Source organism: Pollicipes pollicipes, unplaced genomic scaffold, assembly GCF_011947565.3.
Source record: "Pollicipes pollicipes isolate AB1234 unplaced genomic scaffold, Ppol_2.1 Scaffold_4881;HRSCAF=5763_pilon_pilon_pilon, whole genome shotgun sequence".
In the NCBI taxonomy this organism is placed as follows: Eukaryota; Metazoa; Arthropoda; class Thecostraca; order Pollicipedomorpha; family Pollicipedidae; genus Pollicipes; species Pollicipes pollicipes.
This window is the reverse complement of record NW_023596576.1, coordinates 24,645,882-24,673,824: the sequence shown is the minus strand read 5'-3', so window position 1 is coordinate 24,673,824 and position 27,943 is coordinate 24,645,882. Positions and strand designations below refer to the sequence as shown.

The window sequence follows — 27,943 nt, the reverse complement described above, 5'->3', positions numbered from 1 at the left end:
GCTCGCCAGCCGCTGACCGGCGCCGTCCGCCGGCAGTGTACCAGCAGCTGGTGAAGCTGCTGCGGCCGTTCGCCGTGCGGCCGCTGTCGCAGCTGCCGGTGCCGACGCGGATCAGCGGCGGGGTGGCCGACCCGCTGCTGGCCGAGCCGTCGCCGGCCGCCACGCCCGGCTCCGCTCAGTCTAGCTGCAAGTTCCTCAAGAAGTTCCCCGACGAAGGTGGGTTGTCGTGGCTCTGCGGCCGGTGTCGGTGCATGGCGGAGGGGCTGGACTTCGGCCGCGGCGACCTTTGTTAGGAGGAGCCGCGGTATTCGCGCCGGGGGCTGGCAAGTGCAGTGCCCCGGACCGCCGCTTATGCTGGGGTTGCGCTGGTCTCACTCGTGACACCTCGCTTGAGCTGCGGATCATGTTCACCATGTAACTGGTCGAGCGTGCTTCTGCGCCGGACCGTCGCTGCCCGCTGCCCGCTGCCCGCTGCCCGCCTGTCGACAGTCCACTGACGTCTGCCCGCCCCGACAGCGCTGCTGCCGCTGGCCCAGCTGGTGCACGGCAGCACCCGCGCCAAGCCCATGCTGGTGCGCGAGTTCGCCAACTATTGGAAGCGCCGCGTCAGCCCTCTCTCGCCGCGCAAGTCGGATGCGGTGGCTGACACCCCGGCCGGCTCCAGCAGCCTCCTCTCCAAGAAGAAGATCGAGACCAAGCTGACCGAGATTGCGCTGTACGGTCGCTGCACGACGGAAGGCCCGCTGCTGGGCCGCTGCTGCTGGCTGGTGAAGCCGGACGTGCTGGCGGCGCTGCCGACCGAGCTGCCACTGCCCAGCGAGTGGAAGTGGACCACCAAGACGTGCGCCAAGCGGGCGGCGACGGCGGCCGCCGCCGATGCGCCGACGGCCGCCGAGCGGCCGCGCCCCGGTGTGGCGCTCATCACCAAGTTCGCCAAGGTTGTGACGCCCGAGGAGGCGCGCCGTGAGCTGCTCAGCCCGCCAGCAAAGCGGAAGATCATGCCGACCAAGCTCAGCGCGCCAGATTCGCCGGCCACACCGCCCGCCGGCCGGCCCGCCCAGCACGGCATCTCCAAGTTCTTCAAGGCCAGCCCGGTGGCCGCCGCCGGTCCCTCCGGCACTCCTGGACGCTCCGGCGCCGCCCCTGTGCTCCCCGCCCCTGCACCTGGAACCTCCAGTGCTGCCAGCGCCACTGGCTCGGACGCCGGCACCCCCAAGCGCCGCCTGGCGCCGACGCCGGTCGGAGCGTGCTCAGCCGTGCCGCCCGCCCGCCGCCTGGTGCCCACACCCGTGGCCGGCCCGGCAGCGCCGCGCCGCAAGGTGGCGCTCGTGTCGGTGCCACTCGGCGCGCCACGTACCGGCCCGTCGCAGCCCGCCGCCGGCCGAGGTCGGGCGGTCGCCGCCGCTGGGACGCCGGCGGCCGCCGTTACCCCGGGCGTGGAGACGATTACGCTGGAGTAGCGCTGGCGGACGCACTGCGAGGCGGAGTTCTGAGGCCTGTGTTTGCTGCTGACCCGTGGTCTATGGGCGCCGACGCTCCGCCGGTCTAGGGGCCGTTGGAAGTATATTTCAGAGGCGAGTGTTGTAAACGGCACTGCGTTCTGCGGCGCTTAGTCATGTAGTCTGGATACTGTAGTACCGTTTGTGCATGTTCTTTTTAGGATCAGTTCCATAGTTTATCGTGGTTTTTCAATAAATTTCCGGTATTGCCGACAGTTACCTGCTGGCTTTGCCTCCAGAGCCCCTTATTGTAAAGTAAATGCCGTTGTCAACTGCGCTGTTTTGCCACGACCCCTGGCAGGCCATCATAGGGCGTGGAGGCAAAAACATCGTAGGAAATAGTTCAGAATTGTAATTAAGCAGCAAATTTGCTTTATGTTTGTTCGCGATAGTGTTACTTGGGTGAGGAAGATGTGTGTGGTGACGGCATTTCGCTTTTTTGTGAACAGTCCGCAGGCCAGATGAGGTTCTGTGCTCCCGTTTGAAGCGTAAGTTCACTTGGAGCCCGGTCCGGCCGCCCCGCTTCCCACCAGGTCATGTCCTGTGAGCCTCAGGGCGCAGGACCACGCAGTTTCCAACAGTTAGGAACATAGTGCCTTAAAATGTCGCATAAGACGTTACGCATTTGCATGAGTACTGCTTGGCGAGTCGTTTTTTCAGCATTGCAGCATCACGAAAACTTGGCCACCCGCTTACCACTTGATGAGCGAAAGAAGTGCAAAGACTTCCGGATTGCGATTAAGATGAACAACTGACCGAGGCTGGTCCAGATCTCGGCGAGCCGGCGTCGCAGCGACACGACGCTATTAAATGATAATAGACGAAAACCAACTTCACGGCCTAGCCGAGCCACGTTTTTTTTTGGGGGGGGGGGGTGACAAGCTGGAGACAATTAGCACCCAGTACAAACTTCAGCCAACCACCGTCTCACACCGTCCGGTGTGCCAGCATCGGCCGGAAAACACGCAATGTGTAAAACCAAACCCAAGTAAAAGACGGCCGAAATCAAGAGAGTAGTCGCACACAGTAAAAGGTGATTACGACTGTCAAAAAAAATACATCCAAAACCTTTTCCTTACATTTTGGTTACCGCTGCCGAAACCGTAAATGAACTACATTAGCTGCTGTCGTTGAGTTACCAAGCATGCCCGGTCTCATATCCAGTCATTATTCACTGTTAGTAGTACGCAATCTCGAACTTTGAACTGGTTACGCAAAGCATGTTTTATAAGTTTAAAGATTGCATACATCCTACGTATCATTGAATTCCATTAGTGCACCTATTCAGTTATCACAAAAGGTATTTTGTGACGAATTGATCGAGCTATCGACATCGGTTGCTGGTGTCTGGCTGCGCTTTTTAGCTATTGTCATCATCTACCCCATACCCATACAACTGTTACCGCCTCTTTCGTCCCACGCCATACAAGGCGCATTACTGATAATAGTGGCCTGGGCTCATCAACCTCTCGAAGTTTGGGGTCTATCTTCTCGGAAGTCCAAAAAGCTCGTTATTGTGACCCAGGGGCGGATCCAGAGGGGTTGGTCCCGGGGCCACAGGCTCCGGGGGGCCCATAGTCGACCGAATATATGCAGTTTTCTCAACACAAAACGCAACAAAATTGGACATCTTTGGATTTCCAGGCTGCCAGGAACAGTTGCAAGCAAAAGTGAAGGGCCAACGAGAAGAGAGAAAAAAACTTCAATGACTGAAAAATGTGTTCATTGAGAAATTTCAGCCTTATTACGCTGTCCAGGGGTCCTATGCTGTTTCGCGGGACCTATATGCCCACCAGCAGGATGATTTCAATCATTAAGGGGCATTCCACGTTGCCCTTCATTTCTTTGCATTTGCTCGGAGGGCCCTGCGCTGTTGATCGGGCCCTTCCTGTTAGCGCGCCGGGGCGCTCTTGTCAGGCAGGTCATTCCACAGACTCTTTCCATTCGCCAGAAAGGCTCTGTGGGCTATAGCCAGGGACCCATATGTCAACCCGCCGGGTATTCTCAGTTGCTCGGGACCCCTTTACGTTGGTTTCGGTTTCAGTTTGTCGGGCTCATAGTGAGGCACCGAGACACTCGATGCTCAGGGACCCTCCACTTTGATCAAGGGCTCTTTCCCTTTAACCTCATTTTCTGAGGGCTCTCCGCTCTTGTCAAGGCCCTTGCTGTTAACTTGCCCGGGCGCTCTTGATCGTACAGGGGTATTAATTCATGGTCTTGGGTAATTCCCCTTTGCAAGGGTCCTGTGCTCCGGCCGGGGCCTTATATGCCGACCCGCCAGGGCACTACTGGTCGTTTAGGGGCACCACGTTGGTCTTGGGTTCTTCTTGCTTGCTCTGAGTACCCTAAATTTGCTGACGGGAGCCTGTTTGTTCGCCTCCTGTGGGCACCTATGATCGCTCAGGTTTCGTTCCTGTTGACCTTGGTGCCTTAGCCTTTGAGCAGCAGTCGGATGTGCGCCGATGAAGTTTTGCTCGCCATCGCCGAACGTAATTTGACGTGCCGCCGACGTCGTATGTGCTGTTTCCCTTGGCTATTGGGCGGTGGCTTGTTATACTAATGCATCACGTTCGTAAGACATTTTGAATGTCAGGATATTGTGCACTCCTTTCCCACAATGGAAAATTTCTGCATTGGTCATCAACCATCAGCTGATTACATCGCCCAGCGGGCTATCCGTGAGTAAGCTAGAAATGAAGTTTGTTCTTGGTTTTGATGGTATTTAGCAACCAACTTGAGTTTACATTGCTTGTTTTTCCGAAAGTCAGCGTCAGAATCACAGGATCTAACATGATCTGTAGAAAACGAGTGGGCTTGATCTATGTGCATGTGTAGCATGCCTAGCTTTGTAATGCTGCGCACTGAGATGGGCTTCCGTTTTACTAATATATATATATATATATATATATATATATATATATATATATATATATATATATATATATATATATATATATATATATATATATATATATATATATATATATATGTGTGTGTGTGTGTGTGTGTGTGTGTGTGTGTGTGTGTGTGTGTGGGTGTGTGTGTGTGTGTGTGTGTGTGTGTGTGTGTGTGTGTGTGTGTGTGTGTGTGTGTGTGTGGGGTGTGTGTGTGTGGTGTGTGTGTGGGTGTGTGTGTGTGTGTGTGTGTGTGTGTGTGTGTGTGTGTGTGTGTGTGTGTGTGTGTGTGTGTGTGTGTGTGTGTGTGTGGTGTGTGTGTGTGTGTGTGGTGTGTGTGTGTGTGTTTTATACTATTCATCTACAAATTAAATGGTCGCACTGCGAGGATATTTTAGAGGGGGGCTCCAAACTCAAGGGGGCCCACTGTGTTTCGTGCCTCCCCCCCCCCCCCGCTTGACCAAATCCTGGATCTGCCCCTGTTGTGACCGGTGTCTTTAGTGTCCTCGGTTTTAGCAAGCGCTTCCGGCTAATGACAGCGTTTCATGTTATGACATGCTGCTCACGAGTCGGGCACCGGAGACGCATAACAGCGTGGATCACTCGCGTGTTATCGACATGTCTGGCATTTCAGCAGGCACCGCTGAGGCACGTGACATCGGGATGCGACCACTTCCAACCCATCCCCACCGTCGAGTGTACGAGCGCGCGGCCTCCAGAGCGACGGCGAGACTGCCCTTCATGACCCGCGGGCAGTCAGGCAGGCAACCCACGGGGATCGCTGACTCCCAATCCCGGTGTGAAGAACGCGCGGCACTACAGATCATAGGTGACGGGCTAGTCGAGCGCACGATAAGATTTGGAACCATTTATTGAGACTGGAACAAATACAGCATGAGCATGCAGATAAATAAAAGTCCACGACACAGTAATAATCCGGCCATCGGCATCAGGTCGGCGCCGGCGCGGTGTCCGCCGAGGCTAACGTGCGATAAAAGCCTACATCATTAACAAATATTGCGCAGACGGGTCTAGGAGGAGGATTTCGCAAGGGTCAGAAGGCAACGCCCCGAGCCATGGTGTGATCAGCTTGCTTGTGCCGCCGCTGGGAAGGCGGTACTGTAACGTAACACGCGGCCGAGCCCTATGCCATCCGACAGGTCGCGCAGACACGCCCCTGGTCATCGCGCGGCCGGCTCTCCGGTGGCTGGAGGCCTGACGGGTGCCGCCGGCCAGCCACTCGCCTGAGGCGCGCGGCCGGCTCTCCGGCGGCTGGAGGCCTGACCGGTACCGCCGGCCAGCCACTCGCCTGAGGCGCGCGGTCGGCTCTCCGGTGGCTGGAGGCCTGACGGTACCGCCGGCCAGCCTGACGGGCCTCGCCTGAGCCTGGGCCGGCCACTCGCCTGAGGCGCGCGGCCGGCTCTCCGGTGGCTGGAGGCCTACCAGGTACCGCGCCGGCCATCCATCGCCTAGGCGCGGGGTCCGGCTCTCCGGTGGCTGGAGGCCTGACGGTTGCCGCTGGCCGGCCACTCGCCTGAGGCGCCGGGGGCCGGCTCTCCGGTGGCTGGAGGCCTGACGGGTGCCGCCGGCCGGCCACTCGCCTGAGGCGCGGGGCCGGCCCTCCGGCGGCTGGAGGCCTGACGGGTGCCGCTGGCCGGCCACTCGCCTGAGGCGCGGGGCCGGCTCTCCGGCGGCTAGAGGCCTGACGGGTGCCGCCGGCCGGCCACTCGCCTGAGGCGCGGAGCCGGCGCGACGTGTACCGAGCCCCGTTAGTGGCGGGACGGGGAGGGGGCACCGACTGGTGCCGTGATGTGACCTGGCCGACTGCCGGAGCGGGGCCGGCCACCCCCTCGTGCCCCCCATGACTAGCCGCCCGGCGACGGACCAGCCGGATCTCGAGCACTGCGCAGTCCCAACACCGAGAGAACACGCCTCCCCCGCACTCTACAGGCGGCGCGCTGCCGGACACTCCGCCACCGGTGGACGGCACGCGCGCAACACAAGCGCCCTCGAACGGACACGGACACCACCCAGAACCGAATCACCGCACGCACGCGCGCGCGAGGAGGACCTATGACTAGTCTACTGCCGACCCCCGTTCTACGGAGCCCAGGCCGCGGGCGCCGACTACTGGGCGAGCCCCACCCGCCAGTCGTCCGCAGCGTGATCGGCGGGCGCTGAACCTTGCTCGGCCTCAGCTCGCCGGCCGACCGCGCCCTGGCGCGCCGCACTCAACTAACGGATGCCTCGCTGGCAGCGACAGCACGGCGCCGCTACTTCCGCTGGCGGACGTCGCCCTTCGACTCCGGCCTGGGGACAGGGAGAAGTTGCCAGCGGTCCCACCGAGACATGCTAGCGGCAGGTGCTGCCCCGTCCTCCGGGTGAGGAGAACACGAGACACCGGGGGGCTGCGCATTCGGTTACACCAAGCGCTTGGTGCGAAACAGCCGACCACCGTAACGCATCTGTGGCGATGAACGTGAGTCAGAGCACTCCCATTGCCGTCAGCCAGAACACTCGCCATGCCTTACCAATGAACGTCTCTTCGCATGTATGCGCATGGGCATATAACCATGCACCACACGCCGGCTGGAAACTGGTCAGTGTAAACACATTTGAGTGACTGTAGGAAGGTGCCGGCTGACTGTACGGTCAACCAGTTGAACCCACGGCGCCGACCGCCGCCCATCCTACACGCGCCACGCCCCTCGCCAACCAGCCGCCGCCGCCGCGCTCACCTGTCGTTGCCGTGGTCGGTATCGCTGTCGTCCATGTCCGGCTTGCTCTTCTTCTTCTCGTAGATGTAGATGATGGCCGTCAGCAGCACTACCTCGGCCACGATGCCGATGAAGGGCCACAACGCGGCGTACTTGTCTGCGGCGAGCGCCACCCGTCGGCTATTACGCTGTCACGACAGATGGCACATACACGGCACGCGCAGTCACTGGACCGGCACTGGGTGTCACGCTCGCCCCGCAACAGGTTCACGACCAGTGCGGCGTCCTAGAGCACACCGTTGCGTGCGAGAACGACGGAGGGATTAAAAAGAAGCGCCGGTCAGTTCAAGCACCATCACACCAGCCATGGGAACAACCATCGTTCTCCCAGTGTCCTAGGCTGATGAGGAGGCACCATTCTATGAAGCAGCAAAGCGCGGGTCTGGCGGGTGCCGTCTACTGTGGGTGATGCCAAAGCGGCCGTGTGAAATCGGGGCATGCCGCTGCTCGCCGGTGCCTCCAAAGCCAGCCGTCGCCGGGAATTTGGCGCAGAAAATGGTCCCTCAACAACGCATGGACAGAGGCTTAGGGTAGGCCCTCGAAAGTTTCAAGTCGCATATTAACATTTGCTTGTCTCGTAAACTATCCGTAGCGAGTAGGGGCTTTGAAGCATACCACAACCAGCCTTTGAAGCACTATAACAATGACATATAGCACTGCTCCCCCCCCCAAAAAAAAACTAAGCACACACGGTACCACAACCCCCGTTCAGGCCTCGGCGCCCCGGCACTCCCCGTCCAGCAGGTCGGCGCCCGGGCCCCTGCGCCCCGGCACTCCCGTCCAGCAGGTCGGCGCCCGGGCCCCTGCGCCCCGGCACTCCCGACCCAGCAGGTCGGCGCCCGGGCCCCTGCGCCCCGGCACTCCCGACCTAGCAGGTTGGCGCCTGGGCCCCTGCGCCCCGGCACTCCCGGTCCAGCAGGTCGGCGCTCGGGCCCCTGCGCCCCAGCACTCCCGGCCCAGCAGGTCGGCGCCAGGCCACCGCCGCGTCGGCACTACCTTTGACGCGGACGAGGATGCAGTCGTGGGCGGCGTTGGCGATGTTCTCAGCGTGACAGCAGTAGTCGCCCGAGTCGTCCGGCCGGATCAGCCCCTTCAGCACCAGCTTGGCCTCAGGCACGCCATCGTCGTTCGCCCCCAGAGAGAGCCGCGTGCTCGAGTTGCTGATCTTGAACACGTCCTCGCCGTCTGCGGCGGCGCGCCGGCGCGGGTCAGCCGGAAGCCACCGGGTCAGGCTCAGGCGCCCGAGCGCGGAGATTTAGAGGACTCATGGAGGCGAAAGGAAGCAGGCTTGGTGAGACGGTTAATGAACACCGATTTCTACACTACCGAACATCACTAATGGGGACCCGCTAACGAAGAACGACTGCGGTTCCGCCAAGTCCAACAAACAAGGGTCTGTTATTCTGTCCCAGGCAGTATATCAAGGTCGGTATTTTCACTAAGAAGCGTAGCTCGGTCTGACATGTTAACAGATAACCGACAGTCCTCCTATGTAAGCAGGGGCCCCGTTTCTGACCACGGACGTCCTCCAGTCGGGGCGGGCCGGCTGCCGTGCGCCAGCCAGGCCGACATTGCTCCCGACAAAAGTGGCGCACGCCACCTGTCTGCACGTGGACGTGGGCTCTGGTCAGTGGCGCTCCGGCCCCGGCGGGCAGGTGGCCACTGATCCCACCGGCCTGGCGGCCCGACTCAACTGAATCGACAACACACGGGACACGGAGAGGCGTCCACCGGGATGCTGCAGTGCACCAGTCCGGCACACAGCCACACGCCGACCGTCAGCTTTGGCGGGAATAGCCCTGGGATCTGTCACCGCCCGCTCTGACACAATTACACCTCTACGGACAAGAACACGGCGAGACAGCACAAAAACACGTCTCGGTTCACCCGCCACGGTCCCCTCACGCGTCTACCATACACACACTTGTTTCGCGTTCATTTGTCTCCAAGAAAAACACATCAAGGGAGTTAGAATCCCCCTCCAAGCATCCAAACAAAGTTACCCTGGGCTAACCTTGACTAGGTTTATTCAACTGACTCTGTCACACCTGACCAAGCCAACAGCCCCTGTAGCCTCGGTTCAGCCCGAACCCCGGCGAGTGCGGCGGCCTGGAAGCCGGCGCTGGCTCACTTTTGGTCCAGGTGATGGTGGGCGTCGGCTTGCCGAACACGCGGCACTTGATCGAGAGGTCTTCGTCCTCCTGCTTGTTGATGGACTTGGCCACGTGGCGCACCGTCACGTTCGCTGCAACACGACGCAGCCGTCACGCCTCTCACCAGGAGACCACGCGCACCGGCACAGAGCGCGGCAGCCGGAGCAACGGCGTCACCAGACACCAGACGGACGAACAAGCCGCCATCACCCAGCGGAAAGCGCACCACAACGGCGTCAGTAGATACCAGACGGACGAACAAGCCGCCATCACCCAGCGGAGAGCGCACCACAACAGCTCATGCCACGACGTGACGTCCCCGAGCAACGAACGGCGACAACGGTTCTGACGACACGTCGTAACGACGGCCCCTATTTCCGACGCTGAGTTTCCCCTCCTTGGTGCAGACGCTTGGCATACCCTGGTAACGCACGTGTGACCCCCAGCGGCATCAGCCCAGCCGGGGCGGGCTGCGGGCTCAGCTGCCCGACGTGCCCCGTGGAGCGGAGCAGCGGCCAGGTCCGCGCGCGGCGCCGGCGCACTCACTGACGACGTGCAGCGTCTCCTCCAGGTCCTGGCCGCTGATGGCGCGGGTGGCGAACACGCAGGTGTAGTTGCCGGCGTCCTCCTCGCGCGGGCCCTTGATGGTCAGCTTTCCCTGCTCGACGACGATCCTTTTGTCGGCCTTGATAGGCTGGCGCGGCGCGCCCTCAGTCGACTTGAACCTGCGCAGACGGCGCGAGCAGTCAGCGGCGTCCCTGGCGAGGCGTCCGGCCCGCCGGTGGTCATAGTGAACCCGGTAGCTCACCAGTCTGATATACACGGCGGACAACATCCGCTGCGCCACTGGTCTTACGATGACACGCGTGGAAACAAGGGACACTGCCTACTGCAATGTCCGACAAATCTTTGGCACGCACAACGTGTTAGTCCGTGAACCCTTACCATAAATCATCAGCCCAGATTTTGGAAACATTTCACCTTCACCTACAGCTGACGCCCTCGCCTATGCGGACAGTGACCGCGAGGGATACGTCACGGGGGTGGGGTCATGCTGGTGGTGAGACAGGGCTTCGCAGTAGCCCACAACCTCCGAAGCTACCTCTTCCAAACAAGGTCGTTTGCAATCGTGCGGAGTGCGCAATACGCAGCCCAGACTCCCCTGCGTGTTCAGAACCAGCCCGCTAAACTCCTAAATGTGTGTCCTCGTGCGTGACGGAGATAGATGGCCTGTTCTTTCCCGTATGCAGAGGTGTCAGCCCTCCTCGCTGAGCGTCACCAGTCCTCGGTCTGCCTCCTCTGTGCTCCTCCCGACTGCATGTGTTGCGGGTGCAGTGCCGCAGCACACATTTTATTTCCCGAAAAATGAAACTCAAAAGCGGAAGTATAGGCGAGAGGCATGGTACGTTGGATACGAGTTTAAGTGCAGACGCGCAAGGGGCTTTCAGCGTGGCACTTCTTGCTGAGCGCTTTTGCCTGGTTACCTCTGAACCGACCATAGCTCAGAACAAAGCATACAATTGCGAGGTACGTCCGCAACGTTCCCAAACGCGGACGAGTGGTGAAAGGAACGTGGTGAGAAATACGGCCAACGTTCTTTGCGGGCTGACCTTCTTTAATGAACCCATGACGGCCTCGCGATGAGGATGCGCATTGCAAGCTGTTGACCTGAGCCGAATCCAGTGTTGTCAAATCGGCGCTGTTCTCTGGCGAGCGTTGTGGAGCCCACCACACCCATCATCCTCAGGTCTGTGTATTGTTTTAAGCCGGCGTCGCATCGGTCAGGGTGACCCCCAACGCGTCCCGAACGGCGGCAAGGCCGTCCCTCCACGGCCCTCTAGCAGGCCACTGTGACGGCCCCGCGGCGTGACCGCTCCCCGCCCGCTGGGGGGACGTGCCCGGCTCGCTGTGCGGCTGTGTTTACTCAGTAGGCGGAATCGTGGACACAACTGCATCGGCAGCTGCGGGCGGCCAGCGGGGGCGACGGCAGGCGGACCCCGCGCCGGTACCTGCCGCCTCCCAGCCGAGCGCAGAGCTCAGTCACCACGGCGGCTCACCAACGCTCTCGAGCAGCGCGACGGCCGGCTATCAGCACGCCCGGACAGACCGCCCCAGGTGGCCACTCGTGCACTCCCCGCCGAGGGGGTCCGTGACGTCACGTGAGGCGCTCAACTGATCGGGCCACGTGCAGAGGCACCATGTTGGCTGCCGGCCAGCCGCGCAGCCGGGCGGATCATTCTCACACGGTAATCCCTGAGCCAAGAGACGACCGACGGCACAAGCCGTTGCGTGCAGCGCCGCTTATTGCATGATGAAGCCCAATTGAGGGTGGAGGGTAAAAGACGAATTAATTTAGAGATAACAAGATCGACGATATAGCACATTACGCTTACGTAATGAACACGAAAACGGCAGCCATTTTCACGGTACGGCCGAGATCGCTTGTCGGTCCTTTTTCCAACAACGGCAGAAACCGTTCTTCACAAGCGGGTTAGTCGTAATGCGTGCTTTGTAAAACGCCTATATAAACGTTTCGAATGGCCTTTAAATGAAGCTGGCGCATTTTTCAGCGGTTCAAAGCACCCATTTTAGATCAGATTTTCCAGAGCTTGAACACGAGACTCCGCCGCCAGGGTTTTGAAACATCGTACGGAAGCACATCCGACCAGCGCCCAGTCCACTGCGATCCTCCGGGCGCGGTCGTGTTTCAGCGCCCCAGCTAGGCGCGGGTCGGCCCTGGGCGGCGGCGCCCCGCCTGCGGCCGGCGCCGGAGGTCGTGGCCGTGCGACTGGGCGGCGCGCTTTCACCAGCGGGCGGCGCGTGTCGGCGCCTCCGCCCTCCGGCCGGCCGCCGTGAGCAGCCGCTGCCGGCGCGCCGTCCGACACTGGCCAAGTTGCGAGGTCTCCCACAGTGGCCTTCCCCGGCGGAGAGCTGTCACCGTGCGGGAATCACTTGCCACGCTTGGTCTCAACTGAGGTCGCAGCTTTTCTGTTCCGACCTCCGATGCTGATTTGCGGCAGTGACGGTAGCGGTAGCGGACTGACTGGCGGGGTCAGACCCCGCGCTGCACATGACCTTGACGATGACGCACCCCTAACAACAGCACGTCGAATTACGATTGGTAATTACGTTCGCCGTACTAAGTGTGGATTCTGCTATGGTGCCACGTTTTCTTCCGACTCTCATACCACCACAATCTGTTACCAATTTAAGTGTGCAACATCGGGGTGCGGGTGGGTCAAGGGAGGTGCACGGCGCTGGGCCAGACTTTACTCCAGAGCTCAGCTGCTGATCCCACGCAGAAGACCCCATCCGCTTAAGAAGCTTCCATAACAAAGGAAGACAGATTTTCGGTCGTCACCGGCCACCTACCACGTTTTTTTACCTGTGTTCAGGCTCCGTGTCTGGGTGCGTACGTAACTGTGCATACGCCTGACAAGTCTGTGCCAGTGGAACGAATACGACTCTTCGGCATCCAGACCTCACAATCATACAAGCGAAAGAACTTTTAGGGACATCAGGAAACCATCTTTTCATTGTGCCTAAAAATAATAAGAAATCATGAGACAAAGGCCAGTAAAAACCACCGTCGCCATGGCTGGGTTGCCATTTCCAGCCCAGGGTGGGTGCGGATGTTTAAATTTCAATTGATGCAATGTTCTAATTGGTATGGTGTTCGCTGTAATTTAAGCACGCCGCCTCCCAAGTCTCCCAACTTTCAACCGCCCAGCGACCGTGACGGTACAACACTGCACACCAACACATCGCCACATCACGAGTACGAGGGTTGACTGTGAGTGGTCACAACACTCGGGGGGGGGGGGGGAGGCAGACTTCTCCGAACCCCTGCTGACACGACAGCGAACCGTGAGCCAAGCACACAGCACGCCCATCCTGCCGCGCGACCCACGCACTATCACGCATCCGGACGAGTCCAGTCGTGGCCTGACGTGTACTGCACCCCCCCCCCCCCCCTCCCCCCTCCCGAACACCGCCGCTGCCACGTAACACGCTCCGGACTGCCGTAACGCGCTCTCTCCCGCGCCCGGCCGCACGCCTTCCGCCGCCCACATACCAGGAGACGTTGCCGCCATCCACCTGCGTGGCGTTGCACTCCAGCATCAGGTCGTCTTTGCCGTCCAGCACCACCAAGCCGTTCGTGTCGTCGGCGTTTGTCTTGATCATGTCGGCTGCAACGGGCCGACGCACCGCACGTCAATCGGACGCACGGAACGGTCGTCAAACGGCTGGACAGAACGGGCGTTAAACGGCCGGACAGAACGGATGCCTGACAGCCGGACAGAACGGGCGTTAAACGGCCGGAAGGAAGCGTTGAACGGCCAGAAGGACGGGCGTTAAACGGCCGGACAGAACGGATGTCCGGTCGGACTCCAAACGACCGGCCCACCATGTGGAAGTAAAGTCAAACGGTTCCGTTCTTTTTGCTTTTCAGTTTCATTTTGCCTCGCATCGCACCGCAACGCTATACAACCAAAAGTGGTAGGTATGGGGCGGCTTTAAGGGATGGACAGGATGCTCAACGCAAAACTAGTGGACGCGACGGAAGTAAACAAGCACGACAGCCACGCAGCAGTCCTGGTGTGTTGATTCAAAAATGAGAAGCTGAGGTAAAAAGCATTGCTTATAGTGCCTGATCAGGGTAGGACACAGTGGGAGGCTCGGGAATAAACAACGCGCCAGTTACTGCGAGACCGGATCATGCTATTCCGACAAGTGCTGCCAAAATGCCTCGGTGTTTGCATACATAATAAAAACTATGAAATAACATCAGTGTTGCCGGGAAGTGATCGCAGTTTGTCTGATGTCTGATTAATCGCAAGAATGAGCCAAAGTGTCATTGAATTGTTAATGAGATGACAAGACATTATCGACTTGGCCATCACATTCCGGACTTGTGGGCATCAGAGCTGACATAGCATGCAAAGTTATAACTTAACAAATCACTCAGACACAACTGCACGCCACGCGATTATTACAGTAAGTTTCCAGAGGATGCGGCGGTTACTTGCGCCAGGAAGCGCACAACAACCACATTTGTCTTTTAAGCTTATGGCCTCCGCGAACAGGACTAACACGCGATGCGTGTGACCGCTTGTTCACATTTGTGTATAAATGCGAGAGGTTGTGAAAACTCGAGCCATTAACTCCATAAGCAAACATTTTATACGTCTCGTCACCGCACATAGTCAAACATTGCCCAATGAGCTGGGCAACAGAACTGCGCCGGACACACCGTCAGTGACTGTTTTTCCGAGAGCCGAGTTACAGCAGACACGACAGAGTCCATACCATCTAACACCAACGCATCTGACGCAGTTTGTTCATTTACCGCCTTTAGTGACTATAGCTTGACACATACTATAAAAACTTCACCATCTTATATTACTATAATATTCTGCTATCCCCTGAGAATTTCAACTAATCTATTCAAGTATATTTTTGGCGGTGGTGTCAGTGTGATTCACGTGCTTCATGCAACAGCCCTTTTCAGCAGTCTGCAATCTGGTGCATGATACACAAAACGATGTGCTTCGAAAACGGACCTTTATGATCCACGCAGGCAATTGGCAAGCTTCCTTACCAAACCCTTCCCTGACTCCCTCCCCGTGCACGGGAAATGAGACCTGCGAAGACGACTCCTAAGACCCCCATCTGGGCCGCGTGCCCCATTACAAAACGCCGTCCATAAGTCGCAGCCTATGGCGTCAGAGGCCAGTGCCTCACACCCGTTCCTACGGCTTGGAGAAAAGTCGCTTGTGTATGACGTAGGCATACACAAGCGACTATGATGTAGCCACATGCGACGCCATACGTTGCAGCTTAGGCAGGCACTCTGCCTATGGTGAGCGCGGCCCAGATAGCCATCCAAGATTCTGCCGGGCTAGCACGCCCTCTGACTGTACCCGCAACCTGCCGGCAGTCAGTGCGTGCCTAGCCGACCTGCGGGGCAAGGCCGCTCGGCCCCCCCCCCCCCTTCCCCCAGCGGCCAGCGGTGGCGTCCTGTAGTGGACAAGCATGGCAAGCGTCCACATGCCGCGTGGACAGCGCAGCAGAGAGGATTCCACAGCTGCCTCCCGCTTCCCACGGTCCCGCTCCCGGCTTCTGAACCAGCCGGCGTCTCTTCAGACCTCACATATCCGGCACTGTCATTGACCAGTGCATCGGTCACGGTTTGCACTGAAGCAGCCACTGAAAGCGGCCCCGGGAGGAGCCGCACTGGGCCCGCTAGCGGTCGAAGCGCCTCCCCTCATCGGCCAGCGCGAGCGCGCAGGCATCGTCCGTCCGGGAGCGTCGGCCGCGCTCGAGTCGCGCGACAACAGTGGCCGCCGCGTGGGCCGACCGCGCCGCTGACAGTGCGGCCGGCCCGGCTTCCAGCGCCTATTATTAGTGCCGGCCGGACCACGGCGGTGCCAGCGCGCTGTCCGCCCCACCGCCGCCGCCGGCCAGGGGCGACAGCGCGCCGGCCGACCCCGACCCCGCCGGCGGGCACCCGGCGGGGTCACGCCAAGTTCCACCGCTGGGTCGGGGCGATGCTAGAACCGCTCAATCCGGCCGGGCCAAAATCAGTCTGCAGCAATGCAGAAGTCATCCCAGAACGAGCAGCAGCTGTCAGTACTGGGAACTGCTGGCCACCGACAGCTGCTGTGATTTTCCCTGACGTTGCCGTAGGCATCGCGCCAGATCTGCTGCCGCGACTTCGGAGAGGATTCTGAGTCTCCAGATCCGGGGGCTGTAGATTCGACTTTGAGAAAACAAGCAATGCACAATGCTGTGCTCGACCGGCCACCAAACACGAGTTGGAAACAGGCCACGATAGCCAACCACCACAGACCGGCCAATCGTGCTCAGCACATCTTGTCCCAAGCCATTATCCATTCGTGCCATCCGCCCTGGACAAGCTGCTGCTGAAGACGAGCGCTTCGGACGGCCCCCTGATTCCACTCGAGGGGCACGTGCTGACGTGACTAGGAACGAGGCGGAACTGCGCCGCCACCGCCGGACCTGGCCGAGCGTGGCCGCCGGTCGGTTCCGTGGGGTCCTCCGCGACAGCGGGCGCCGGGGGGACCGCGGTAGCCGGAACTCTCCCACGTTACCGCCTTTTCGCCCGCTCGGGCGAGAGTCAGTCGTTCCGCTAGTGGTAGCTAGGCGTGGCTGCGTCGGCGCCAACCAACAGGCGTCTCAGAAGGAAACACTTATAGCCGCAGGTGGGAGCGCCTTCCCCACGCGAACATGACGCGGTTGTTTCGCCGGGCTGCGGTGGGCCGGGCGGTCACACGTAACTGCTCGATCGGCCGCCTCCCGCGGGCACGGAATCCGGGCCAGATGGCTGCATCGCATGCAGAGCGGCACCCACGGGGACACGAAACACGGAATCAGAGCCAGACCGAGCCGCTGGAACGCGCGGGCGCGCGGCCAACGCGGGGCCAGATCAAAAGCATTCAGCCGAGCTGATTAATAGCGCGGGACGTCACGCCAGCCTCGCCCGGCTCGCGGGCCAACTGTTAGTTGCGTGGGTCGCACACAGATGTCGCTAGTCTCGCCTTACCGCTGAGCACCTGCACCGTGTACCAGTTATCGACGAACGAGGTGCAGCGGTACCGTCCGGAGTGTTCATGTCTGGCGCGCGCCACAGTCAGGTTCGACTGCAGGTAGCCGTCGGCCTCCACCGTGCTCACCGCGAACTCGGCCCCGTCCGGCGGCACCGGCCGGCCGTTCAAGTGCCACTTGATCTGGCTGAAGGCCACCACGCGGCACGCCACAAACAGGCGCTCGCCCTCCAGCACGAACGCCGGGCCCGAGCCGGCGTAGTCGGCCACGTCGGCGCCTGCGGACCAGCGGCCGTCCGGGCCAGGTCACGGCCCGTGCCGGCGCCCGCTCACAGGGTAACCTTCCCCCGGCGGGAGGCCGTCGGCCCGCGCCCACAGTCCCCTTCGCCGCACTTGGCGCGCGATTCTGGTGATGCCGTGGGCCCGCATCAGCTGCAGCCTTTGGCCCAGGCAGTTGCCATGCCTCAGAATGGTGATTAGGGGTGAATATATATATATATATATATATATATATATATATATATATATATTACTGAATGACTGATATTCATCATATATCAGGTCCTTTACATCATGTGTGGATGGATACTCAAAGCGAGCTTAATGGCAGCACTCCCAATTAGGTATAATTATTGTTTCATGGCAAGCAAATGCATCTACCCACCTTGATGACAGTTGTCATGACATATCATGCTTAATTTCCTCTTTTAACTTTGCTGCACAAATATCATGCTATAGGCATATGCATTTTGATTTTCACTGAAGGTTAGAGCCCACAGCCTAGATGCCAGAAAGCAATTAACTTATACTTTTAAACTGCCTTTTAAGCACATTTTTCATGGCAATATTCTGATGCAAATTAAAAGACTAGCATCCAATACATCTATGTGTAACAGGAATGATATGCTCTATGTGTCCAGTATGCAAATTCATATGAAACAACAAAAAGTTGCCTTGCATACCTATTCTGTTAATAGAGAACCCACTTCTGTGACAATGCCATTTTTAATGTGAAAAAGCAAGATCTTAGCCAATGAAAAAAGCACCCATGAGCACATGGTTAGCAACAACTATAAACTACTGTCATAATAAAAAATATCTGTCTAGGAATCCATGTCTTATTTTGCCAAAGCCATCACATTTAGCCATATTGTCATAAATACTGTGATGATTATCTCAAGAAATGCTGATATTTTTTCCATACATAACACAGTGCATATTAACATGTTACCCTTTCATAACTGACAGAACTAAGGATTACTGCTCAAATTTGTACCATGCTGAAAGCCTATGAACATGAAGGCACAATCTAGGTGACAAAGCAAGATGTCATTGATACATTGTGCTTAAGCTGCAGCAGCTGCATTTTGTACAATCAATATTTCAACAATCAGAAAAATATATATGCACAATGGAAAAACCGTGGTTGACCAGGTACTTACCATTACATGTTACCAGTAGCAATGGGAACAGGATGCTAGTGATGAGCTGCATGATGATTTTGCTTTAAAACAGCCTATGCAGAACCACTATGTATGCTTAGGACAGCCCAGCATCTACCTTGGTTGTCATCAATGAACCTAAAAAGGAGAAGCATTGTCAGAAATATTACTACCATATGATCAGGCAGAAGGAAACATGCAGCACACAGCTCCTTGGGAGTTTCCAGCTTATTCCTGCAGTGGGAAGTCTAAGAACAAGTACTGGAGACCAGAGAGCTGCGTTCAGAAGAGACTGACACAACACTCCAACCAAAAGACCTGAGGTGGCATTCATCACGACCCCCACAACCCACGTCCAAACGATGTGCCGTCGCTCCGAAATAAAAAATATATACCGGCCCTTCAACACTTCCGTCCGCATCTTATCCCATATCAAATGATCACAAAGAACACCTTTGTTTTCCCATGTGTACGAGGACATCACACGATATACACAACAGTAATTTCGCCAAATGTCACGGAGACACTCCCCATCCAACCCACCTCCCAACAACGGACGAACGGGACAAGCGGACTTCCTACGAAAACTGCCGAAGTGGAGAAAAAGGAAAACCACTTAATTTTTTACCTATTAGCCCATTCCAAAAGTATTCGTGCTTTACTAAGAATTGCTTCAATATAACATTAAAAATTTTCAAAAATTAGTATCTGAGCACGGTAAAGGCATCCCATAAACATTACAAAATATTGCAAAAACAGCCACATTTCAAGGTTTTTTTATCACGTAGCCCAATATGGTATCAATATTCTTCGACGATAATAGTCAATGTGAAATAGACGCAACTGATGCAGGAAATGGCGCGGGCAGAATTCTGGCTATGAGGATGTGTGTCTGATTGGTTGGGACGCGGGAGACGGGAGTGCAGGTGCTCGAGGGTGCATAGTGTGGCAAGGAAATAAAGCAGTCTGCCTTTACTCATTTTAGGTAACTAATTTGAAAGTTTTACTTCTCAATGGTGTCAAATAGGTACAAAAGATGAATGCGTTGCACTCATCTGTTCAGCTAATCTCATTTGTTCTCATTAATGTTCTGTCTCATTTATTCAACGAGAAATCAAAAAGTGATTTTTCTAAATGAATTCCACCAGTTTTATAGGGCTGGTGAATATGTGGATAGGCACTAGCATCTGAGGTACTGGAATGGACACATGTGTGCTAACTCTTATAAAGTAGGTGATGGTGCTGAGCATAGGGGATAAATATTCCAAATTTATTGCCAAATGTCATGTTTGGTTACTTCTGTCTAGTTCTTGTGGATATTGCTAGTTTAACTTTCAGACAGTGGAAGTGGCCTGGCACCCTTCACCAGGTTGCCTCCCCCAAGTACATCCACCTGTGGTGGTCAGTGTTTGTGTTTGTGTGTGTGTTTGGATGATTTTATTCAAAACATATGGTGATACATTCCTGCTTTTCTCAGTTAAACCTGGTGCTATGTGTTAACCACTAGTGTTATTATGTAAAAAGTATGTAAATGTAGATAGTACTTTGAAAGCAAGTAGGCAACTCAGTGTGTTTCAAAATAATTCACTCTAATTAGTAGTAGTAGCTAGTTATGTACTTCAGAGCTACCTGCCACAGTAGTTGTGCTGTTGATAGTGCTTTACAACCAGATACTTTCCCTGAGCATCATACAATTGGCTCTTGGATTATTGGCACTACCAGTAAGAGTAAGTTGGTGCATGCTGCTCAAGGCAACACATGTGCTTATATAAAGTAGCTTGATGTGGGCCTTGGGATATATTCCAAGCCTCCCTAGAGGCATCATGATGCATTCTATAGTTTGCATGCATTGGAGCATGCATTTGTGTTTGTACAGTTCTTTATTAGGACGGTTCAGTCGGTTACACTGCCTGCCTTCCGATTCACCCACCAGTGACAAGTTGGGTTTGTGTTGCTTTAAGTGTTGACTTAATGTCCTTGACTGGGCACTAAAGGTTACATGTCATCATAAGGCAGGATGGAGCTTGCCAAGCAATGCAGTATGTTTAACTTTCACCACCAAATTCCGCCTATGTCATGAAATTCAATGATTGGATAGTGGGAATCAGAGGTCTTGTGGCAAGTACTGTTTACCATAAATTCTTATCCCAGGGATCCATCCATTTAAAAGGCTCAGGCTGAATCTGTCAGAAATAACATGTCTGTGGACAAACATTCGTAGCATGCAGAATCAAATTATGGTTAAACATAATCTGTGTGATCCATATTCATGCAACACATTTTCTAAATTTTTTCCCATACATGTGATGATGCATTTCAGTGCTTAGCTACACCAACTTATCAATACTGTCAATATTATCTGATACCTGCAACCTGTTTTGGGGTCATTATGTAACAACATGTCAGATACAAACTACTTAAAATTACCTAAATTTGCATGCCTCTGCTGTCTGTTGTGCATGTTATGACACTGGCAAGCAGGAGAATATCTGAATTGAAAACTTAAATATTCTTATTTGTGTGCCAGCATAGATACCTGCATTCAGAACACAAGGTGATAAGATGCTAGGAGAAGTCCTGCTTACAGGATGAATTTAAGGGTGTGTTCATTTATGAAATTTCATCAATCTTGTTCTAAGTTTTGGCAAGCTCAAACCAGTACTTCAGTTGAATGCATTTGGATATCACACCTATACAACACGGACATACTGTTGACTGTTATGGGAAAATGCGAGCACCAAGATGCAATGATATCCTCAAAGAAATGTTATTTTAGAAGTAAAAAGTTAATGGTCTGGATTATGTGCAGATAAATGCAACCAAGCTGGACATTCACAAACATTTACAGCAATTTATGATTGTATATCATCCAAGCATGCAAGGTTGTCGTACTTCTTTCGGTGAAGACGCACGTCCCCAGGAATGCCTCTCACCATCTCCGAAACGCTTTCCAAACATGCAGACCATTTGTAACAGGCTCTCTCTGTGTTGCAGATCTGCAGGGAGGTGTCTGACCTGAGCAGGCTGCGCGTGACCTTGCTGTCGCCATGACTGACCCGTTCTTCGGCCTGGAGCTGACTCACTATGCGCATAAATCCGACCTGCGGACCCCGGCGGACGCCGCCCTGCTGTTCGTCCACTGGACACTGGCCTCGTCCGGACTTCAGGCCGAGCATCCGGCCCCGGTCAGTGTCGTGAACGGAACACCCAGTCCCGGTCAATGTCGGCGGCATGACGTCCGACCCGATCGGTGTCGTGAACGGCACACCCAGCCCTGGTCAGTGTCGGCGGCGGGGCGTCCAGCCCGATCGGTGTCGTGAACGGCACACCCAGCCCCGGTCAATGTCGGCGGCATGACGTCCGACCCGATCGGTGTCGTGAACGGCACACCCAGCCCCGGTCAGTGCCGGCGGCGTGACGTCCGGCCCGATCGGTGTCGCGGATGGAACACCCGGCCCCGGTCAGTGTCCGGATTGTAACCACTGTCCCTAGGCAGTGTCTTGACGAAATGGCCCCCAGCCCCGGTCAGTGTCGGCGGCGTGACGTCCGACCCGATCGGTGTCGTGAACGGAACACCCGACCCCGGTCAGTGTCCGGAATGTAACCCCTGTCGCTAGGCAGTGTCTGAAACTTACCACGTTGCCTCATCAATGTCTTGAGCGCATCATGTTGCCCGATCAATGTCTTGAACGTAACACGTTGTCCGTGCACGTAACGCGTTGTCCGACCAGTTTCTTGAACGTAACAGCCTGCCCTGACGAGCATGCAACGCCCGGCCCAATCAGTGTCTTGAATGTAAATCCCGACGCCGGTCAGTGCCTGAACACAACCACGCTCCAAGCCAGCGTCTTGAACTAAGCACCCGACCCCAGACGGTGTTCCAACCGCAATGTTGGATTGTTTCCCCATTGCGGATCGTGTCCCCACATTCCACATCCAAACACACGTCTCTATTTATCCAAAGCGTGCTTATTATCACCGGATCGTAGGTTTCACCCCAGCCATGCCCGGTCACTGTGTTATGGTAGCTCCCAGCTCGACGTAGTTTCAGTGGGTCAGCCCGCCCCGATGAATGTCTGATCCCCGCTCACAGCCCTGGAAAGTGATCATGTCGGAAATGAGCGACGTATGGTGTGCAATAGCCACGCATAAAACACTGCTTTGGTACGTTGAACCCGTCTTGGTTCACATTGGAGCTAAACGTTGCGTCGGCTCTCACGACTCGTCTAGCCTGCAAGGCGTGTCACTGGCAATGTCTTAATCAGCCTGCCCCCTAAGGTACCACTTGTCCTGCGGTACAGTACCGGACTCCCAGTCGACGTCTCAGCGAATACCAGAAGGGCAGAAACAAGGAACATGCTCTCTCACTGGTCTTTTGACTTCCAGATGTGCCAGCTTCGTTATGAATGTGGGTGCGTGGCGTGAAGTCTCGATCTGCTCACGTAGTTTGCCGAAGTCGTACTTTCCAGATGTTAAGTGGCTATTTAGGACCTAGGTATCTTCCAGTGCTGTAGATGCACTGACGTGGGCATGTGACACAGGACACCTCCAATCAGAGCCCCAGCTCGGAGCGGCTGCCAGACAATTGGAGCAGCCAGGACGGCATCTACGAGCTCACCTACGTTGGCCGCGACCGCTCCCGCTACCTGATGAAGGCACTGGTGGTGGAGGGCCAGCTGATCGTCAACATGAGTGTACGTCTGAGGCCACGGTGTGGCGGCCATGGGAGTCTGAGACCACGGTGTGGCGGCCCATGGGAGGGACGTCTGAGGCCACGGTGTGTCGGCCCATAGGAGGGACGTCCGAGGCCATGGTGTGGCGGCCCATAGGAGGGACGTCTGAGGCCACGGTGTGGCGGTCCATGGGAGGGATGTCTGAGACCAAGGTGTGGCGGCCCATGGGAGGGACGTCTGAGGCCACGGTGTGTCGGCCCATAGGAGGGACGTCCGAGGCCATGGTGTGGTGGCCCATAGGAGGGACGTCTGAGGCCGCGGTGTGGCGGCCCATGGGAGGGACGTCTGAGGCCACGGTGTGGCGGCCCATGGGAGGGACGTCTGAGGCCACGGTGTGGCGGCCCAGTCTGGTCGCCCCACTGGCGATAAATCATGACCGGCCGATCCAGACATGGGAGTGACGAGGAGATCACGGCACTTTTTGTCAGGGCTGTCTCCTGGTGGCTGTTTAGGTCATTACGATGAGGGTCGTGCGCGGTGTGTTTTGCAGTGGTGGATCCAGGAGGCATAGTACCATCGTTTTGATCGATCCTTTGGCTTGGGTATTCCTGGTGGTGTGACGTGTGGACATTCTTTTTCAGCTTCAGACGCTTGTTTGCTCAACGGTGTGATCTGCTTTTCAGAAGATAGACAGCGACATCACGGCTGTGTTCAACAAGCCCATCGCGGAGATGGCAGGAGATGACCTGCAAGATTACGTCTCTGTCTTCAAAGACATCAAGAACATCAAGGATGAGGTGCGTGCTTAAGAGCATATGAGATCCAAGACATCTAGTTGACTGATTTGGGCATTCTAGCTGATTGATTTGATTGATTTCAGGACGATTTAGCCTCGTCGGCAAGCTCACCGAGTGCCTTGACCTCCTCGCTGTGTGCAATACGATGTGGTCAGCTGCGCAACTTCCCAGCTCGCTACTGGGTTAGACCAGGTCACCTTGAGCTAACCCAGTGTCTATTGGTGTGGGGAAGAAGCGTAGATTGGCTGGCGGGCTTCGCTGGTGTATGATCGATCGATCTGCTTTAACTATCTTGTTTTTAATGCGAACGTGTAAATCGCCATCAATCACGTGCATTATTTTGAAGTTGATTCGCAATTTTTACTCGGCCTGCAAGTTTGGCAGTGTCGTAATGTGTACCATTCATTCATGCGCGGTTGAATCCGACCCTTGGTGTGCTGTTTTCGCCTGCGATGTGTTGGTTAGTGTGGCATCCCATGCAGAGGGTAAGTAGCCCTGTGTCATCATTCATGACCTTGATTTAGTCGTGCGCCTCTATGCCTCTCTCTCACCACGTGTGCTGCTTACCCATCGTGTGTTCTCGCGGTGTGCCCCCGCCAGTCGACCGTGTTCGGCCGGCGGGCGGAGTGAGCACCGCGGTCGCGTGGTGCTCACTCGCTGCCGACACTGCGGCGCCGGCCGACCCCGCATGACCGCTGCTCGTGCTGACGCGTCCCCGCCGCCGCCGCCGTCGTGCCGCAGGTGGTGAAGAGTCTGGTGGAGGCGATGGCGCCGGGCTTCCGCAGCCAGCGGCCGGCCGACGCGGCCCTGGCGCCGACCGGCTCCGCTGCCCGCGATCGGCAGAGCCGCGAGCCGGCCGCCGACCCTCTGAGGGTGCCCGGCTACGGCAGGTAACCGGCCACTGCCGGCCCACACACTGGCTGCAGGGGGGAGCGGGAGGACGCTGTGCCTCTCGGTGTGACTCAGTGTGGCATTAAAGGACGCTCTTGTTCAAAATAAGTTTGATGTGTTTTGTAATGTGGTACATGCAGTTGATGTGGTCTTATGTATTTCTTGGTACCTGGTTGGAACCAGCTGTCTGTGGTGTGGTGTCTGGATGCTTAAGATTGCTCATACTTTAGGTTATGGTTATGGTTTAGGTTAGGTACTTTAGGTTATGCAAGCTCGTAACTGAAAGCTGTTTGCTTTGCTGATTGTTTGATCACTATGGCGGCAACCTTCTGTGGGTGGGTGTCTGTATTCTTCATTTAGCTGGTACCTGTTGCTGGGCGCCTTGGCTCGTGGCCTGCTGGTAACTGTTAGAAATCTATGCATGCTTCAGGTGGCATGCACGTGATACTGGTTCTGGTCACACTGACCTTGGGTGTATATTAATGGTAGTTAGGAAGCTCTCAATTATTCAGCGTCTCTTCACTTCTCTGGTCTTTGTGGTGCTGTTCGCTATGTGTTGATGCGAACTAACGGATCCCATTAATCGCCAACATCTGGATGTTGTCCACCGGCGGTGCGCCATCCTCACCTGACGACATGATCATGTACTATGAGCGCGTGAAGGATTGCTTCGAACGAACGCGGATGAATGAGCCAATCAATGAAATGAATGAGCTCGTGCGTGGCCACGTTTGCTGGTCCACGCGTGTCAAGTGGTCCTCTTGTGGCGCGAAAGCCGACCACTTCATGCGCACGCAGTGCGTGGGCGTGAGCTCACGGCGGGCGGGCGGGCGTGGGCATGACATCCTGCAGTGCGGACCACAGGCCGGCACACCCCGCGCGCTGTCGTCACCCGCGTGTGGTCTGGTCCGCAGGGTGGCCGGACAGACCGGGCCGCTGGCGGTGGGCGGGGCCGACCTGGACCCGCTGGGCCGCGGCATCGGCGGCGGTATGCTCATGGACCCCCGCCGGCCGCCCGTCAGCAACCTGCCGTGAGTCGGGCCGGGGGCAGGCGCCGGCTGCCGCCGATGGAGCCCGCCGGCCGCCCCGGCGGGGGACGCGTCTCTGGCCGCCGCCCCCGCCCGCACCGCACTGGCCTCTGCACGCGGCGGTGGGCATGGCGCGCGTGGGTGGATTGCGGTGCTGGTTTTGGTTTGGGTCAAGTTTGTGGCGAGCTCCGGCGGTGTTTCCTGTCCCGTGTGTGAGCTCGGCTGTGTTTCCTGTCCCGTATGTGAGCCCCGACGGTGTTTCCTGTCACGTGTGTGAGCTCGGCTTTGGTTGGCCGACAGTGAGCCCCGGCTTGTGTGGCTTTGCACTGTTCGGAAGTTGTATGCATACTCTGAACAATGTTCACTACTGGCTGGCCGAATCAGGGTGCCACGTGGGACTCCTGGCCTCGTGGCCAGACCAAGTCTACCCGGTGTGAGCTGCGTTTTCATTGGCACACTCGCTGAACCCCTTGGGCGAGCTATCTTCGTACTGTCTTGCTATTCTCGCTTCTTCTGAAGACCGTCATGGTCAACCAGATTGTCTTCAGTGGTTGACGTCAACCCTATGACAATGCATGCAACGAGTTGACCCAAAAAGTGTTTGGCCCACACGCCCTTCGTGCCGCTGCCTGGGCCCTGTATCGGAGCGACCGCGTGAACCTTGATGTACCCGGCAGGCCTGGTGTCCCGCCCGGCGCCCGGTTCGACCCGTTCGGCCCGCCTGGGCTGGGGCCGCGGCCGAGGGGCGGACCCGGACCGCGCGTGCCCGGCGAGCCCGACCCGGACCACCTGCGGATGCCCGGCTACGACAACATGTTCATGTAAACCGGCACGGCCCGTCGGCAAGGCTCGAATGCGGCAAGGCGTTGGATCGGAAGACCCCGGATCACTTGCGTTCTCCAATATTGACATATCAGTCACCCGGGCGAGACTGCCGGGGCATGCTTGGCTGCGAGGCGGCGTTGGTGGCTGCGTTAGCCGCCTTTTAACGAGGCTGTTACTGGATGACAGCCGTGATCTGTGAGAATCGCTGAGCAGTCGCACGCGTTTCAGCAAGAGCAGCGTGACGTTTGCTGTGCTGCTCAGCCGTGTGTGCTGTTCTGTTTAGCCGGCCGCAACGCATGGCTGGCTAGCCGCGGCCTGGGTGTCTGCTGCGGATCATGCTGTGAACATGCGTTTCTCCGCTGCAACCAAGGACATTTAAACTGGAATTCCCAGCTGTTCGTGTGCCGAGGGGTGTGACCCAGCAGGTGGCGTGAGCTCTGAACGAGGCTAGAGGTGGTGGCTAGCTGAACACCAGCCACTGACAAGAGTGGGACGCGGCGGCGGGCAGCCTCGTGACCCGCGACCCGAACGTCTGCACTCCGTGTACTCGACTCCGTAACTATCTGTAACTGTCCGTGGCTACCTGTGACTTTGTGGCTAGGCGCCGTGACCATGTACCGGTCGCACCCTTCGTGCTGTGATCACCGCTGCCGTTTGCGCTTGCACTTGCGTGAGCTCAGATAGCCCACACCCCCGCTTGCGTCGTGCCGGCGCCCACGGCCTAAGAAGCCGTCGGGTGCAGCGTGTTTGCATCGGTTTCGCCCACCCTTGGCGCCTGTGGGCGACCACGCCGTTCCAAGACGCTTGCACCCGACACTGATGACTCAGCGGTTTGGGCGAGCGCCGCGTACCGGAGGTGGCCGGCGACAGACAGTGATTCAGCTGTGATCCGATCCCGCCAGTTGTCGTAACATCCGTGTTCGCGTGCAGTGCCGTGCCGACTCTTACTCGCTCCGGGGCGGCGACGGCCGCGGCTGCACGCGGCGTCTGGCGACCGCGGCACGTCGCGGCGAGTGGTGATCGTGAGCCCGTCTGACGTCGCTGATGCGTAGTTCAACGGGCGGCCGCAATAAAAAGGAGCTGATGCCGAACCCGTCTTGGAAGGTTTATGGCCGCTCTGGACAGGGACTGCAGCGCGCTGCGATGCTTCCGTGCGTACGCTGTGCACCGCATCCCAGCGCTGATGCATCACTGTTTGGCGGCCGCGTGTTTTGGTTTCAATGGCTATCACCCATTACATGGAGAGCCGGTAGTGTCGCCTGCCGCAACCGCTACCGTGATGAGACACGGAATACGTGATTGACATGAGATCAAACATTACAGCTATTTCACGCAAAAACGTAGAAGTAAATCGGTAAATTTAATGGCTCGCATTAACGAGTAAAAGCTGCTCGAA

The 27,943-nt window shown here is 57.0% G+C and overlaps 3 protein-coding genes across 5 annotated transcripts; 2 read left to right on the top strand and 1 right to left on the bottom strand.

Annotated features, from left to right (window-relative positions):
* The first annotated feature begins 132 nt into the window (after window positions 1-132).
* LOC119100157 (translation initiation factor IF-2) lies at window positions 133-6,560 on the top strand. Its single transcript, XM_037223266.1, has 3 exons — window positions 133-216; window positions 517-1,244; window positions 6,546-6,560. Exons 2-3 carry the CDS (start codon window positions 567-569, stop codon window positions 6,558-6,560), a joined length of 693 nt encoding a protein of 230 aa, XP_037079161.1. The 5' UTR covers window positions 133-216; window positions 517-566.
* On the bottom strand, window positions 5,930-18,911 carry Bsg (immunoglobulin domain-containing protein Bsg). Of its 3 annotated transcripts, none has more exons than XM_037224204.1 (9): window positions 18,877-18,911; window positions 18,334-18,471; window positions 16,891-17,169; window positions 13,399-13,513; window positions 9,870-10,048; window positions 9,302-9,415; window positions 8,167-8,355; window positions 7,132-7,267; window positions 5,930-6,703 (listed from the first exon to the last, which is right to left on the bottom strand). In XM_037224204.1, the coding sequence occupies exons 2-9, from the start codon at window positions 18,383-18,385 to the stop codon at window positions 6,667-6,669; spliced, it is 1,101 nt and encodes a 366-aa protein (XP_037080099.1). In that variant the 5' UTR covers window positions 18,386-18,471; window positions 18,877-18,911; the 3' UTR covers window positions 5,930-6,666. The 3 variants fall into 3 exon arrangements, with proteins under 3 accessions (XP_037080099.1, XP_037080098.1, XP_037080100.1); XM_037224203.1 differs by lacking the exon at window positions 18,877-18,911 and adding an exon at window positions 18,787-18,854; XM_037224205.1 differs by lacking the exons at window positions 16,891-17,169; window positions 18,877-18,911 and adding an exon at window positions 18,787-18,811 and having other exon boundaries at window positions 5,935-6,703.
* Window positions 18,912-19,154: 243 nt separating this feature from the next.
* On the top strand, window positions 19,155-27,633 carry PI31 (Proteasome inhibitor 31 kDa). The gene is made up of 7 exons (XM_037224842.1): window positions 19,155-19,318; window positions 21,328-21,518; window positions 22,875-23,027; window positions 23,690-23,803; window positions 24,545-24,693; window positions 25,609-25,725; window positions 26,400-27,633. The coding sequence occupies exons 2-7, from the start codon at window positions 21,381-21,383 to the stop codon at window positions 26,545-26,547; spliced, it is 819 nt and encodes a 272-aa protein (XP_037080737.1). The 5' UTR covers window positions 19,155-19,318; window positions 21,328-21,380; the 3' UTR covers window positions 26,548-27,633.
* Window positions 27,634-27,943: the final 310 nt, after the last annotated feature.